This window comes from Stegostoma tigrinum, chromosome 23 (genome assembly GCF_030684315.1).
Source record: "Stegostoma tigrinum isolate sSteTig4 chromosome 23, sSteTig4.hap1, whole genome shotgun sequence".
NCBI lineage: Eukaryota > Metazoa > Chordata > Chondrichthyes > Orectolobiformes > Stegostomatidae > Stegostoma > Stegostoma tigrinum.
In genome coordinates, this window is record NC_081376.1 from 12,453,509 (window position 1) to 12,471,188 (window position 17,680).

At 39.9% G+C, this 17,680-nt stretch overlaps 1 protein-coding gene across 3 annotated transcripts in view; it reads left to right on the plus strand.

The window, feature by feature from the left end:
* The window catches only part of radil (Ras association and DIL domains), a 111,188-nt gene that overhangs the window by 5,656 nt on the left and 87,852 nt on the right, over positions 1-17,680 (plus strand). For all 3 annotated transcript variants that reach the window (XM_048552726.2, XM_048552727.2, XM_048552728.2), the window contains exon 3: positions 2,393-2,949. In XM_048552726.2, the coding sequence (XP_048408683.1) occupies positions 2,418-2,949 (532 nt within the window). In that variant the 5' untranslated portion in view covers positions 2,393-2,417. The remainder of the gene's footprint in view (positions 1-2,392; positions 2,950-17,680) is intronic.

Below are 17,680 nucleotides of genomic sequence, written 5' to 3' on the forward strand. Positions count from 1 at the left end.
ATAACTGTGGGGGGAAAGTTGCGGTCCTTGAAGAACTTGGACATCTGGGATGTGCGGGAGTGGAATGTCTTATCGTGGGAGCAGATGCGGTGGAGGCGGAGGAATTGGGAATAGGGGATGAAATTTTTGCAGGAGGGTGGGTGGGAGGAGGTGTATTCTAGGTAGCTGTGGGAGTCGGTGGGCTTGAAATGGACATCAGTTACAAGCTGGTTGCCTGAGATGGAGACTGACTGGTCCAAGAAGGTGAGGGATGTGCTGGAGATGGCCCAGGTGAACTGAAGGTTGGGTGGAAGGTGTTGGTGAAGTGGATGAACTGTTCAACCTCCTCTGGGGAGCAAGAGGCGGCGCCGATACAGTCATCAATGTACCGGAGGAAGAGGTGGCGTTTGGGGCCTGTGTAGGTGCGGAAGAGGGACTGTTTCAGGACTGCTTCATTCTCAGTTCTGTTTGCTTAAGATAACAGAATTTTGGAATTGTTAAAGAAGAAAGCTTCACTGATTTGTCCCAGTACATTCCCAGACATGATCCTTCAGCTGTCTAGCTTGCATTTGGACTCGTAGTTCGTAATCAGCAAGATGTTTCTGTGCCAATGATGTCCAGAGTCAGTGTTAAGGACTCTCGTTGTCACTCTCTCAAATGTTATCTGTGCCACCACCTGTAGCAATCTGACCTGTCAGTACAACAAATCATGGTCAAACATGATGATGGCGGAACCTGTTGGCTGGTCACACTGTTAATAGACAGTCTGCTGGGATTAACTTCCCAATTTTGGAAGTCCTCAGTTTTATGTGAGGACGAATTTTCATGCTTGAGTGGGCTATGTGTGCTTTTGTTATGCCTAAATCCAGTGTTTAGGTCATTGCTAGGTGGGGTCAACCCAGATGATTTTACTTGTTATAGTTTTTACCTTGCAATTTGAAGCTAGGCTATTTGATCATACAGTTAAGAGCCACTACGTTACTGTAGGCTTTGAGTCACACATTGGCCAGGTAAGCACAGCAGATTTCCTTCTGTAAAAGAAATGAATAAGTGAGTTGCGTCTTTACAACAATCCAATATTTTGACATCAACACTTCTGAACCCAATGTTTTATTCCAGAGTTATTTTAATTAACTGAACCTAAAGCCCTCAAATAGAATTATGAACTATGAATTATTAGTGCAGGCCTCTGGATGACCATATTTTGTCCACACAAGATGTTCCAAGGATCAGTGTTTATATTGAGTGCCTGCTGCAGCGTTTTGAAGCAAGATGAACAGGTTATATGTGGGGCAGTGGATTCTGCTGTGACAATTGCCCCATGTGGTCAAATATCTGTTTCCCTGGACTCTATACAAAAGTGTCGGTATGAACTAAGCATCAGTCCTGTGTAAGGAGGTGTACAGACAGAGGGAGCCAATGCACTAGGAATATCAAGGATTTAGAACCTATAAAATGTAGGAAGGTGCTCCATGGTGCACTAGACTGAAACTGACATTGAACAAAAGCCATTTTACCAGACACTTGGTTAAAGTGGTAGGTTTTAAAGGAGGAGAGGGAGGTGAATATATCACAATTCAGGATGGGATTTTCAGAACATTGTGTCTAAATGGCTGAAGAATGCTGGAATATGATTGTGCAATAAGTCAGAGTTGCGAGAACATGTTTATAGGACTGGAAGAGATTATAGAATTGGGGAGGCAAGGACTAAGAAGGTTTTTGAGTTTTAAAATCAAGATATTGCTTCTCTGAAAGCCATTGAACACAGGTAAAAGACCTGAGGAATGGAATACAGGAGGGTGAGAAAAGGGAGGCTACTCAGTAGAATGTTGGAATAGTCAAATCTAGAGATAACAAATTCATGAATGAGAGAGTTTGAGCAACAGATAAAATAAATGGGGTTAGAGCTGAATGATGCTATAGAGATGGAAGTACGTGATCTGTATGACAGAAGGGAGAGGGGAAAGAGCTCTGACCAGCAGTGGTCAGAAGAGACGCTCATCGCGTTGTGTGAGGTCTGCTAATTGTATTTATTGTCTTAATAATCTTAGCACAGTTTGACCACTGATCCTTTTGACTTTTGCACATTAGCTGGATACATCCTAAGCCTCAAGCATCTGTGGCTGATAAACATAGTTTTGGCCCATTATTCTCCATTTATTGATTAGATACGTTTTTGATGGTATTTTGGAGTGAAGCCAAGACCACAAATTGAAGACCAATCCAGATGCTATGGCTTTATGTGCAGCTGCAGAATTGGATCTTGCAAGATTTGAGAAAATCCGAGTGACGTAATTTGGATGATTGCACAAATCAATCAAATCAAATTGATTGAAAATGATCTATGAACTTTGTAAAATTGTCCATGATAACACTGCAGTACTCACCTGTCTCTATTTTTGTATTTCTTAAGTTTCAGATCTCAATTATTTGACAATATGTTTTATGAGTTATCAACAACCATGTCCCAAGCGTCAAAGAACAAACTGAAGAGGCAGAGCCGGGCTTTCTCACAGATTCTATATCGGAAGCTAAGTTACCGTGAGCGACGTTCTGTGACTGATAGCCCAACTGCTGTAATAGATGACCCTTCGGAGCTCTCCATCCAGCTATCGACTCCTGGTATACTGAAGATCTTTGGCAATGAAATTTGCAGTGGCACAAACTACAAAAGTGTCCTGGCTACACCACGGTCGAGTGCCCAGGAGTTGGTTAAAGAAGCCCTTGATCGCTATGCTGTAAGCAGGAAGTCTGCCACTGAATACCTGTTGTGTGATGTGATTGGAAGGTTTGAGGGAATAGACAGACACTGGCGGACAGAGTGTCTCCGAGCCCTAGGGGATAATGAAAGGCCACTGCTGCTTCAAGATCTGTGGAAGCCCAAAGAGGGGTTTTCCAGAAGATTTGAGCTTCGAAAACGGGCTGAGGTAGAGGAGATAGCTGCTAAGGAGAAAGATACAACGACCGCAGGTACAGCTTGGTGCATGCATTTCCTTTAAGGCAGTTTAGGAACTTGTGGTATCGGAATACATTTTAAATCATTTGGTTCATCTACCCGAGAGACTTAGAATAATTTGTTACGTGCTCATGGTAGAGGTATGTTATATGGATTGTTGCAAGTTGTGATTGGTAATCAATGTTTGTGAATTTAGAGGGTGCATACTCTCATCATCAGAGTTTATGCCAGATTATTCAGATTGCAAATTTCAATATTGTTGAGGTACAAATTGTTGGAGCCCTCTTGCAGAGCATACAGGAAGCTTGTTGTGCGTCTTAACTACAGTCAATCTTTTATCAACTAATTTCATGCCTGTATCAACAGTCTTTTTTGTCTGCTTACTCTTCAACGTGCTTAATCATATAATACAGGTGTGGCAAGATTTCCTGCTCTGCTCTTTGAGATTGATTCCTGAAAGTATAATTGACAGTTTAATGTCACTGTCAAAATACATAAGTTTGTTTTGCTTTTCATGTAGTTGCATTATCTTTGCTACATTTCATGCTGCTGGTGCATGCAACCACATGGAACAATCCCTCTTCCGTAGCTACGCTGGCCCTAAGGCACACCTCTTCTTCTGTTACATCAATGACTGTATCGGCGCCACCTCATGCTCCCATGAGGAGCTGAAACAGTTCACCCACTTCACCAACACCTTCCACCCCAACCTTAAGTTCACCTGGACCATCTCTGTCACCTCCCTTCCCTTCCTGGATCTCTCCGTTTCCATCTCTGGCAACCACCTGGAAACCAATATCTATTTCAAGCCTACCGACTCCCACAGCTACCTAGAACACACCTCCTCTCACCCACCTTCCTGCAAAAATGCCATCCCTTATTCCTAATTCCTTTGCCTCCACCACATCTGCTTACAGGATGAGGCATTCCACTCTTGAACATCTCAGATGCCCTCGTTTTTCAAGGACCGCAACTTCCCCCCACCTCAGTGGTCGAGAATGCCCTCAATCCATGTTTCCCGCAACTCATCCCTTACACCCCTTCCCGCAATAACAACCAAAACTGAATCCTCCTCGCCCTTCTGTACCACCCCACCAACCTCCAGATCCAACGCATCATCCTCCGACACTTCTGCCATCTACAATCCGACCCCATCACCAAAGACATTTTTCGTTTTCCACCCTTATCTACCTTCTGGAGGCACCACTCTCTCCGTGACTCCCTTGTCCGCTCTACACTGCCCTCCAGCCCCACCACACCCGGCACTTTTCCCTGCAACCGCAGGAAGTGCTACCCCTGCCCTTACACCTTCACCCCCATCCCAGGCCCAAAGAAGATCTTCCACATCAAGCAGATGTTCACCTGCACAACTGCTAATGTGGTATACTGTATCTGCTGTTCTCGTTGTGGCCTGCTGTACATCAGGGAAACCAGGTAGAGGCTTGGGCACCACTTTGTGGAACACCTGTGCTTGGTTCGCAGCAAACAACTGCACCTCCCAGCCGTGAACCATTTCAACTCCCCCTCCTATTCCTCAGACGACATGTCCACCCTGGGCCTCCTGCAGTGCCACAACAATGCCACCTGAAGGTTGTAGGAACAGCACCTCATATTTCGCTTGGGAACCCTGCAGACCAATGGTATCAATGTGGACTTCACAAGCTTCAAAATCTCCCCTCCCTCTACCGCATCCCAAAACCAGCCCAGCTTGTCCATTCCTCCCACCTCAAGCCCCACCCCCATCTCCTACCTCCTCGTCTCATCCTGCTCCCTTGACCTGTCCGTCCTCCCTGGACTGAGCTATCCCCTCCCTAACTCCCCTCCTACACTCACCTTTACTGGATCCATCCCTGCCTCTTTGACTTGTCTGTCACCTCTCCACCTATCTTTTCCTTTATCCATCATCTATCTGCCTCCCCCGTCTCCCTATTTATTTCAGAATCCCTTTCTCCTGCCCCATTTCTGAAGAAGGGTCTAGGCCCGAAACGTCAGTTTTCCTGCTCCTCTTTGCTGCTTGGCCAGCTGTGTTCATCCAGCTCTACATCTCGTTAACTCGCATTTTTGTCTCCATTATTTTTGAAGATGGCTTTCCCATTTCACTCTTGCTCATAATTACATTTACATTACTTGCATTCACCACCACAATTTTCACCTATTTAATAGCCTTAAGTAGTAAAACATCCCAAAGCCCTTTACAGGAAAGGTTTAGGAAGTGAATTTGAAATCTTACAGCTTATGCAATTACAGGTAGAGCACTGAAATTCGGGGACGCTCAAGAGGACAGAATTGAAGCAATGCAGACATCCCGTCAGGTTGGGGGAGATTACAAATATAGCAAGGTTATGAAGAAATTTGAAGAAAAGGGTGAGAATATTAAAATTAAGATGCTGCAAGGCTGGGACCTAATGCAGGACCATAAAGGTGATGAATGAACCAGACTAGGAGCAAGTTAGGATGCGGGTAGCAGGGTTTTGGATGAGCTCAGGTTCACAGAGTATAGTGTGGAATTCTTTTGGGATTACAATGACAAGATGGTATGTGTTCTTTTATCTTTTGTCCAACGGCACCTTCCCCACAAACACTCCTGCTCAACACTACAGTGGGTATTGCATTAAAAATTAGCTCCTGCATTGCTGTTGTTATACCCATGAATAGTCTGCTGGACTTTCGACTGAAGACCTATCCCTAACACCTATGACCAAAAAAATGCAGAAGCCACTCCATTAAAACAACAATCAAACGTATATCTTCACACCATATTATTGAACAATGCAGTTTGTCGATCATTGGTTGATTACTTGATTTTTTTCCTCAAAGGTATCTTATTAAAATACGTATTGTACGCAAACAAACAAAAGTTGACAGCTTCAGAAGCTGATCCAAACCAGAGAAAACAGATAAAGCAGGGACTGACCTGATTCTAAGTACTCTTATGGAGTTTGAACCTGAAGTTGTGGCTAAATCTGGCATTTTTCCATTTGTATTGGTGAAAACCTGATGAGGAAATCTACATCTGATGTATTTCTGGGACAAGCCCCCCTGGAGAACACAAAACATTTAAATGTATGACTGCTGGTTTATTTTGAGCGCTTTGGCCTGGATTTTTGTCTTAGCTCAGTAATCCCAACCGACATACTTTTGCATCCTTATGAAACGCATACGTGACCCATGTGAATCTTTGTCCTTTCTCACGGATCAGATACACATTACATTTTGTGAGTTGTGCTAGGATGTGTAAGAAGTGGACAAGTGCATAATAATTCTGGATTCAATGGAAACGTGGCTCATGGCTTGTAACGACTTGCCTCTTATTAAATCATCCCTGCTTCTCTATATATCCTATTGTCTGCCCTGCCCAAATCGCCACTGTGGCAGAGAGGCCCTTATTTCCTTTTCAGTCTGCTTCCTTCTCCAACCTACAATTTCCTTGAGAATTCCAGACTTTGTCCCATTCTCTTGCCTCTTCTTTAAAACCATGTTCTATTGTGTATTCCCTAAGTCCTATTGCAATTTGTGCTGAAATACCTATTGTACAGTTTGTCTTTGGTAATTTCAAATTCTAATTCACACACTTTGACTTTTGTCTCTTGATTTCACTGCTCCTAAGTGTTGCCTAAATCTCCACATAAATATTGCTATCATGCTCACGGTCACTTCTATATTACCATTGTATCCATCACAAGTGCTTCTTTGATTTTTTTTGTTTCACTCCTGAAACAAACCCTCTACAATTTTCCAGCCTCTTCCTCCAGATGTATCCATTTTAAAATTTCCTTCAAAGTCACTAACAATATACTTCGTAATTGTTAATTACCTGGCCTCCATTTGCCATAGTAATTCTGCAGCAACCAATCTGCACAGCTACTCCACTTAATGTCCTGATGTCAACCTTGCTCAATTTTCAGATATGATTCTCATTTGGCTCCCATATTAATCAACTTTATCAGTAGATATGATTAGAATGCACCAGTTTTTAAACTACACCTCCAATGATAATCAACACTTCAAGACTATTTGAAAAGCAAAAATAACACCTCTCTTAGCTATTAACTGTCTCCTTAAAACTCTTCAGTTGGCTTGCCCAGTTCCATCAATATGTTTGTCAATAAGTCTTAGACATTCTTATGAGGTTTTCAGTTGCTACTGCTGATTTCCTTTGCCCACCAAGAGAAACCTCTTGCGATGCTGCCCCCACTCTCAACTATTAGGTGTTCTCTATCAAGCTTTTCTGTTTAACGCTGGAGAACATAATTCAGAAAAGGGATTTTTTGACATATTTTATACATGCAAACCAGTTTAAATCGCTGATAAAAATTAACATGCAAATAGATGAAAATCTCATGCAATAGTGTTTGTATCTTTGATCTCTGGTGCATTCAAAGCAATTACTACAGCTGTCATTGGACCCTTACACAAGCCAGGAAACATCTGTATTAAAATAAATTAGAACTGTCACAGTGATCAATGTGCAATGAATTTAAGACCGTATTAAATTGGTGTGTTTAAATATATTTAAGAAGAACTTTAACATTTAAACAGTTTCTTGCTATTATATGTGAGGAATAATTTTGTTTCCTCTGGAGAATGTGTATAAACAACAGGGTTATGAATTCCAGACAATTTTCAGATGAAGTAAATGCTTCATTCAATCCCTGAGGCTTAGCAGGGGGATGTACAATTTTTCTCATCGATTCCAGTGAGTTCGCAGTAAGTGAGGAGACAGTTTTCACATCATAACTAATACTGCAAAAGTGTTTGTTTGAGAGATTGCTGAATTGTACAATGCAAGATTAACTGCATTTTCTGAAGCATGGACCAAACAGTGGAACCTTGGTTTGTACTGTTTATTTGTCACTTTGTTTTTAGAATACATTCTACACAAGGAGAAAATATCTCTAATACATCTATTAGTGATTATACATCTTATTTTGCTCTTACCCTACTTACTGATCAATTTAATGTTTGCAAGCAAGTTTGAATGCCAAAATTTTGTAAATAAGTTTGAGGATTTTGCCTCCCTTTACTTGTGAATTGATTGCAAATGAGATCAGAAAGCTAATGCTTAGCTGTAATTCAACTCAACTTTCAGATGGTTTGTCTTTAAATGGAGTATTTTTGATTGAAACAGACATAGAAATGTAGGGACCTTAACAGGATGATTTGTGATGAGTTTTTATTTCTTTCAACTTCAGTGCTGCCCTATCTTTTGCTTAGTAATAAACTATCTTCAGATAAGTAGAGCGGTGTCAGCAAATTTCTGATAAAGGGTCTCTGCAAAGTTCTAACAAAGGGTCACTGCACTCTTTACAAATGCTGCATGACTGGCTGAGTTTCTTCAGAACTCCAGATTCCACAGTTCTTTGCGTTTATTTTAGTCCTGGAGAGAGATTTGAATCTTGATGCTTCTGGCTCAGAGGTAGGGACATGAGCCACAAGACTTCAGTATACAGAGAGAGTTAATTTTCTGCTGCATTTTTATTTGTGATGTTCTTGGAGTTACTGCTTGCTTGTGATAAAATGGTGATATCAATATAGCATTTAAAACGTGAACATCTTTTTCCACTTAACGAAGTTATAGCAAGTTGATAGATCATAGTACTGGAAGATCATGTGTTTGGATTGGCTGTGTCCCATTTTTGCAATGCTCAATAAGCTTTACTTATAATCTATAATTTCACTTACAAAATCGTATATGTAAGGATCATTTTGAATCAAACAAACAGTCTATGGCTCATTTTAGATTGGTCCTACATCAGCTCAAATGGTCAAAACTAATGTGTACTTGCAGACAGTGAAGAACGCATTATTGTAATATTTGCATCAATATAGAACCTTTGCCCTATTTTGTATTTGATTTCAAATTTATTTCATAATTCCTTAATTCATCAGGACCCTAGCATCATCCTCTTAATGTAACTTCATATCCTCAGACCACAATCCAAAACCCTACTGTGCCTCTGAAGCTGACTCCATCTTTCTCTGGTAGCATTGCTCGTTGCATTTGCTCCTTGTGCAAAATGGTTCCTTTAATCACCTGCCGCAGAACACCATTTCCCTCCATTCTGCCAGATGTAAACAAATTACCATCAGTTTACTATTGCTATCTGATCTACTTATTTAAAGAGGGTCAATTAGCTTTGTTGGCTGGACAGCTGGTTTGAAATGCAGACTGATGCAGACAGCAAGTGTCTTCAATTCCTGCACAGTTGAGGTTACCATGAAGGACTATTCTATGGAAGGAATATGGTGACTTTACTTAGCTTATATTTTAAGAGACTGTTCTCGAGCAAGTTAGTAACAATTGCATGGACCGGCAATATCCACCAGTCTGAAAGGAAAGTCAACCCTTAACTATGCAAAAATGCCTCTGTCTGTTCTTTTGCATGGCATGGTTAGATCTGCTCTTTCTTCAGGTGCCACTTTCCCTTTTTTTGAATACGAAAGAAAGGATGAAATGCTGGATGAAAAGTAAGTCCTAAATAACAGATGCATAGTCAGTAAAGAGATTGAACTATACTCCAGAGGCTTTTGAGCTCCTAAACCAGACTGAGCTGCAGCAGCAGTGAATTTTACAGTGTATCTGCTCAATCTGTCCACCCTATGAAGTCTGGTTACGCAAGCTCTGCTGTATCTAATTTACATTTTCAGATTCTTCCAGAGTCCAGTTAAGCCCCATCCCAATGCTACACTCTACTAATTTTAGTTAATATTTTATTTTCTTCATTTCTACTTCATTTAAAAATAGCTGAAAAATCTGTGATTCTTTGCTGTATTTTGTACCCTAATCTTATTCATCCATGGAAAGTTAATGATGTAAGTTGAAAGACAAAAGACAAAGAAAATGCAGCAGCCTTGTGTTAGCAGCACAAGAGTGATGAGTGAAATATTCTGTTTTTGTGCTGTGAATTTAATGATTTGGCGTTAGCTTTCTGGCAGGACTATCTGAAGGTATGTCTCTGGAATTCTTAAAGCAGCAAAAACATTGATAAATCATTAATGACATTGTAGAACAGCACTCAGTTGTGCCATGTGTATATTGCCGCATGCTAGGAGAATCTGAATAATATTTTATGTACTCCCTTGATTGCTGAACTGATTTAATGAATGTGTAGCTGCCGGTACATCAGACAGACTCACATTTTCCTTATCTGTGCTAAATAAACCAATTACAGTGGGGACTGACAGACGTTGAGTTGCTACCATTTATCTCATTGCTGGAGGTGAAAAATCTGGCAGGAATTATCACTCTTGATTGGGTCACTAGAAATATATGTTTGAAGGTGAGGACAAACTGAGCCCGATTGTGATGTCCCTTACAATTGATTAGCTCGCTGACAGTTTTTGTTTGCCAAGTTAATCGTATTAATTGCCTGTTAAATGCCAAAAATGACATTCAGTTCTATTGAAATAAACTGAATTGAATATCAAGCAGATTTATAAGATGTCACTGTCAAATGCTACAGCCCAAGAAAAATTTCTACCCCATTATATGCATACAGTCATTATTAGTTATTCTGTTTAAAGTTCTTGTATTTTGGTATTAGTTTTCCAGTATACAGCACAAATCCTACTTTTGGAATGCTGCTAATTCAATGAATCTGTCATGCAGCTGATAAGCAAGACCTACGAAGGTTAATGTATTTTGTCCTCTACCCATGGGAAAATTTCTATTTCATTCAGTGCAGTCAAGTAGTGAGCAGGTTCAGATTAAAATTTCACTGCAACAGAACATTCTCACATCACAACATTATATTTGAGTGTCAGGATGCTGTGTTACTGGGCATTTGGTAAACATTAACGAATGAATTTCAATGGCCATTTACGTGTGGTATCATTATAATTCTCTTGTATATAACCCATTCAGAAATTAGGTAGCACCAACCATGTTAGACAGTCAATACAATTAAGTACCTGTAATGTGTTTATTTGACCTTATCCATGTCTGCTAAATTGTAAATAGTTTGATCCTTCAGCTTAACATGCCATTTTGATGGATGAGGACCAAGTCAAAAATAAATTGCTATTTTCAGTGTAAGCACATTTCAAAATTCAATCAAGATGACTAAAAATATCTCAACATGTGCAGTCATACATTTTTTCTCCTTATTGGGTTGTAATCAGAAGGGAATTTGCTTGGGAACTTAGTTTTGTGACCATTTTCCTGATGTATTTTGAGCAAAAGAATTTCATAAAATGTAACCCAGTAGATATTACCATGCCACAGTCTCTGAAAAAAAAGCTTACAGGGTAAGCTGTGTTCTAATTTCCCAGGAACAATTTTTCCTGTAGAATGATACAGGTCAAAAGGAAACTATTTAGCCCATTGCATTGAGGCAGAGCTATCCAATTAATCCTGTTCCACTGCTTTTCACCTATAATTTTTTTCCCCTTGAGGTGTTTGTGAATTATAGCATATTACTATTGCATTACGCTTGCACCACCATTTCATCCAGTGCACTTTATTGATCACTTTACTTAGGAGTGACGTAACGGGTTAGAAGCAGTTAAGAGAAGGTTTACCACATTAATATCAGGAAGGAGTGAGTTGCTATAGGAGGAAAGGTTGGAAAGCTGTGCTTGTACTCACTGGATTTTAGAGGAGTAAGAGGGGAATTCACTGGAACATATCAGAAAGATCCTGTGTGGTCTTAACAGTACACGTAGAGAAGATGCTTCCTTTCGTGTGAGAATCTAGAACTAGGGGGTCACTGTTTAAAAATGAGGGGTCATTCATTTACAGCAGATGACGGCCCTGAACCTTTGGAACGATCATCTTCAAAATATGGCCATACAGCATGAAAACAGACGTTTAGGTCCAACCAGTCTGTGCCAAACATAATCCTAAACTAAACCAGTCCCACCTGCCTGCTCCTGGCCCATATCCATCCAAACTTTTCCTATTCAAGTATTTATCCAAATGTCTTTTAAAATTTGGAGTTTTACCCAAATCTACAACTTCCTCAGGAAGTTCATTCCACATGCGAACCTCTCTGTTTAAAAAAAAAATTGCCCCTCATGTCTTTTTAAAATTTCTGTCCTGTCATCTTAAAAATGTGTCCCCTAGTCTTGACATCCCTACACTAGGAAAAAGACAACTACCACCAATTCTACCTATACCCCTCATGATTTTATAAAGTTCTATCGGGTCGTCTCTCAACCTCCTATGCTCCAGTGAAAAATAGCCCCAGCCTATCTAGCCTTTTTTTATAACTCAAACCTTCCATGCCTGGCAACATCCTGGTAAATCTCTTCTGAACCCTGTCCAGCTTAATTATATTCTTCCTATAACTGGCTGACCAGAACTGAACTCAGTATTCCAGAATGTGGTGGAAACTGTGCCCTTGAGTATTTTTTAGAATCCCTGCAGTGTGGAAACAGGCCCTTAAGCCCAACAAGTCCACACCCAGACCCATCCCCCGTAACCCACCTTAGCTACACATCCCTGAACACTATGGGCAATTTACCATGGCCAATAGACTACTCCTGCTTCGTGTTTGTACATCAGATTATCACTCACTAATCGATTTGCCTAATTTGACCTCTGATTCATTTGCTAAACCCTGTACTGGTGATATACTGGTTGTCATCCCTATGCCACTGTAAACAGTTTTTTTTCTTAGTCTTTTTATGATTTTGAATATTTCCCTCTATTAAATCTTCTTTCTACTGTAAGATTGAGGAACAACTAAAAGGAATCCTATCTTTATCATTTACACCAAATAACTGAAGTCCCATTCTTGTACAGTTGAAGTAGTGAGGATTTAATAGGCAAGTAAAACTGATGTCAGAGATCAGCCAGGACCACCTTAAATGGCAGAGCAGGCTTGAGGGGCTGTATGGTCTTATGTGCTTAAACTTCTTATTTTCTTATCTTTTTTGCATCCTTGACACATTTCTGAAAGGCTTTGCCCAGAATTGAACACAATATTGAACACAATGCCACTTGTAGTATGTAAAGGTTTAAAGAAGCTAAAGATTTCATGTGTTTTTTTAAAGGCCTGCTCAACTGATCCTGTTCAAAGATTTACACATATTCCCAGGTTTCTCTGATCCTGTGTCCCTTTTACAATTATGCCAATCAGTTGTTTCTTCCTACCAAAATGCATCTCATCACACTCCTGTGTTCTGGTTGATCAGTGGCCTATTTATATTCTCCTCATTGCTCATTACATCGTAGAATTTTGAATTTTTGCGGACTATGAAATTGTGCCTTGGATCTGTAAGTTCAGGTCACTAGTGGTCCCAATATGACCCTGCGACAAAATCGTACACCACCTTCGTGTTTGAAAAACAGCTGTCCACTATTACTTTCTGCTCATTGACCCTTGAGGAATTTGGGATCATGCTGTCAAGATAGCTGCTTCCAGTATTTCAATAGTAGAACTAGATATTTTTCCCTGTTCCTAATTATCCATCGTAGCTATCCTTGCAGACCTCTATAAATCTCAGTTCCTAATCCAATTATTTCAATATCCTAGCATTTATTTGTAAACCTCTGCAAGGCTTCCTCTACTTCTGTGGCCTCCTGCTGACCTATACACCTGTGCACTGTGTTCTTCTCCGATCTCCCATCTGTCTCCTTCTATCTGCTCCGCTTTTCATGGCAGCCTTCAATCAACTTGTTTCTACACACAGGAACTAGGTCTTCTACCTTGCCGCCTCCATTTGTGTTCATCTCCTGAAACGCCACTTCTTCAGTCGCTTCTTCATTGAGCTGATTCCTGATGCAGAAGAGGTGAATAGGGTGGTGTTGAAAGCTTGTGCAATACTTTCCTTTGTGAGCAGAGACATAGAATGAGAGAGCAGAGAGATTAAACTAGAACTGTATACGAAGAAATGTGACTGCATTAAAGAGGGCATAGATTAGATTTACAAAGTTGTTGTCAGAATGGAGATTTTTAACCATTAGGAAAGAGTGGATAGGCTAGGGGGTTTTGTATGGAACAGAGGAAAATTTAGGAGATTTAACAGAGGCATGTAAAGTTGAGAGTAAAGAGGGTAGAAAGGGTTTATTTTCTTCAGCTGACAAGTCAATAACTATGAATTTAAAATAATTGGCGGATGAATTAAAATGAATCTGAGGAAAAATCTTTTCATCTAGCCGGTGTTGGGGTCGGGAACTTGCATCTGAAAGGGTGATGGGTGCAGAAACACCTATTACATTTTAAAAATGCTGGATATCAACTTGAAATATTGTAACCTACAAGGTTTTGGACCAAGAGTTACAAACCGTGAACAGGCTAGATTACTTTATTTGAACAGTAGTGACTGAGTGGGTCAATTTACCTCCTGTGTTGTAAATGATTATGGTTTCCATGTTCTATGAATGTTTTGATGAAGTGTAACCAAACTTTGGACTGAAGACTTGAAATTAAGTTTACAGATAAAAATGGTAATGTTTCAGAGACTTGTTGCTGACCATGAAATTGTGTTGATTGATCAGTAGATATAATGAAAAGGTTACTTGGATGAATATTTATCTGCTGCCCAGTGATTTACTGTTGAAGTTGATTTGCCATTGCTAACGAATGCCAAAGAGATACAATTGATTTAACTGCAGGTCACAAATTGTATGGAGTTTTCCCTGTTTGTGTTTATTTGACTCTTCCACTCTCTTTACCCAGGATCTGTATAAATGGATAGAAGATATAGAAAAAAAATGAAAAAGACTGAGGTGAAGAAAGGCTAACATCTTTAGTTTTTGAGATCTGGTGTGTTTTTGCAAAGCCTTTAGGATGGAAACTGCTTCATTAATAAAAATATATAGGAATTGAACAAACAGTATTATGAATGCATAGAATATTATTAATTTAGCTATATTGTGAAGGAGCCTTAGGAGGGAGTTCCAAATAATTTAAATATAAATTTTAATGTGGCATGGACAATGTAGAACTTTTTGTTTAGTTGCCTTTTTAATTCCTTATTGGTGACCACAAAGTCTGAACTTAACTCCAACGCTTGAAAATTTTTCTGCACAAACTTGTCACTGAAAATCAATCGGTAAGTATGTGATAGAGTTTGATTGTTGCTATGATTCACGTATGTGCCTTGAAATCACAGTTTAGTTGAAGATGTGAAATTGTTTATTCTGACAGAATAAAAAAGCATATTATCTAAACGGTGAGGGGCTACAGAGCTCTGATTTGCAGAGAGATCTTGGTGTCCTAGTGCTGGAACTGCAGAAGGCCAGTACACAGGTACAACTGTAATCAAGAAAGCTAATAGAATGCTGTGTTTTATTTTGAGGGGAATTGATTGCAGGAATGGAGAGCTTATTCTTCAGTTATACAGGGCATTGATGAGACTGCATCTGGAGTACTGTGTACTGTACCCACAGAAGAATGTTAATATGTTGGAAGCAGTGCAGAGAATACTTGCTAGACTAATATCTGGATTGAGTGGATTGTCTTTTGAGGAAAGGCTAGACAGGCTACTTTTTGGAGCTTAGAGTCAAAGATTACTCAATTGAAACATGTAAGAGCCCGAGTGGACTTAGCCAGGTGGATGTGGAAAGAATGTTTTCTCTTGTGGGAGAATCTGGAACCAAGATGACATTTTTTCAGACTAGTTAAGACAGATGAGGAATTTTTTTTTTTCTCTGAGGGTTGAAAGTCTTTGGAATTTCCTTTTTCAAAAGGCTGTGGGGTGCAGATTCTTTATATTTTTAGGGCAAAGGTAGATACTTTCATGATTACCAAGGGGATGGAAGATTATTGGGGGTATGTGGGAAAGTAGAGTTGAGATTAAAATCAAATCAGCTATGATCTTATTGAATGCTAGAGTAGACTCTAGAAATTCTTGTATCTTGTTTGTATGTTTTTTGAAACCTGATTTGCAATGCAAATATCAGGGAGCATTCATGAATCTGATTGATCGTCTGATTCTTGATCAACCAGTGCGAGAACTGTAATTCCTGTGCCATTTCCAGGGGTTACATAATTAGCTCCCCTTAACTATTCATGTCTGAACTGATACATACCAACATTTACGATGCCTAGCGAGATCACATTTCTCAGAAACCGTATCAGATAATGGGAATGCAGATGCTGGAGAATCTGAGATAACAAAGTGTGGAGCTGGATGAACACAGCAAGCCAAGCAGCATCCAAGGAGCACAAAAGCCTCTGAGTACTTCACATAGTTCGTATATGGAGATAGTCCAGCCATTTTGCAGATATTCTCATGTTACAAATATGAATAATTATGCGAAACATTTGCTGAATTTCTGGAAAACTCATTTCATTTCTCCAAATTATGCTGTGTGATCTTTAGTCATAACACTTATCCATGGCTGTATACCTTTGAAAAAGCAAGTCCTTGTTCAGTCCTGGTTATATTCTCTCAAGTAGTGTTTGAGCCTGCACGTTTAACTTATAGTATAGAACGGACTGAAGCAGACTACAGAAATATTTTCACCAATAATTTTTATGTTCTTCTGTTCTTGTAATTCCTGCACAATCTTTGTGTAATGTTTCCAAATGCCTGGTATAAAAATTATGACAAATTTATTGTATATGGATTGAATGGTTGAGATGTGCTTGAGATCAGGCTCAAAGTGAGTCAGCAAACTGGGAAATTTGCTGAAGCACACGTCAATATGTAGGAAAATTCAACTGTAATTTTCAATCATGATCATGGCTGCAGCAAGGATGATCAGAGAAGCATAACAATTTGCAGTGAATTAAAACATGTGCCATAAATTCTAAACAATGCCTAAAAAGCATCTGGTGGAAATGCCGTCGTTCAGAAAGTCCAATGGCCTGCTTGTCCATTCAATCTGGATGTAAAATATTTTGAACATCATCTGGTATGTATTCAGAGTTCAGAATTAATACATGATACACATTGTTCATTTTTAGTCACAGATCAGTAATTGTGATCTTGGAACAAGATGAACACGATGGATAAGAGGATAGATTTAATGCGTGATACGGATCAATCAAATCCAACATGCCATATTGGATTGCTGATTGACAAAGCTCCATGGTTAATGGGAGCTAATTATGTAGTCCTTAGAAATGGCACAAGAATTACAGTCCATGATTAACCCATGCCAGTGATTACAATGCTAGTAACAGGCAAACTTTACACTCTCGACTAATCTGAATGATCTCTCTGTCATGCCAGCAGTGCACAGTACATGGGCTGGGGGCATCAGGTTGCTTTGGGGAGGCTAGCACTGCCTGAAGCGAGACTAAACTGCTTAAAACTAACTTGTACCTTTGAAAAGGGAGGTGCTTTACGTCAGGAGCAGGTGCTGAGAGTCATAGTTGGAGAGAATCTGACTTTGGGGAAATAATAGGTAGTAGCAAAACAGGCAGCAACACTTTGGAAGTCTTGTAGATCAGGATCGATATCCTATATCAAATAGGGAAGGAGGGTCTCGAAACACATTATGCAATGAAATTGGGAATAAACAGCTGTGGCTTCGATGTTCCCCCAGGAGTATAGCCCTGAGGACCTGGAAGCAGTGTTGCAAGAGGTTCAGTGGCCCCAAAAATTGCATAATGTAATGTACTGCAAAGCAAAATAAATCGTGACACTGCTCTGCTGTGGTACTACAGTACTCTTCCAGACTAATCTGTGTAACAGAAGTATTGTTTAAACATGCCAGTGGTTGTATTATTACATGCTAGCCAGACATTGAGTAAGTCGCATCACTCTTAGTTCTGATCATAGTTAACCAACGTATTTGCATCATTTGATAGAGATAATGGGAACTGCAGATGCTGGAGATTCCAAGAT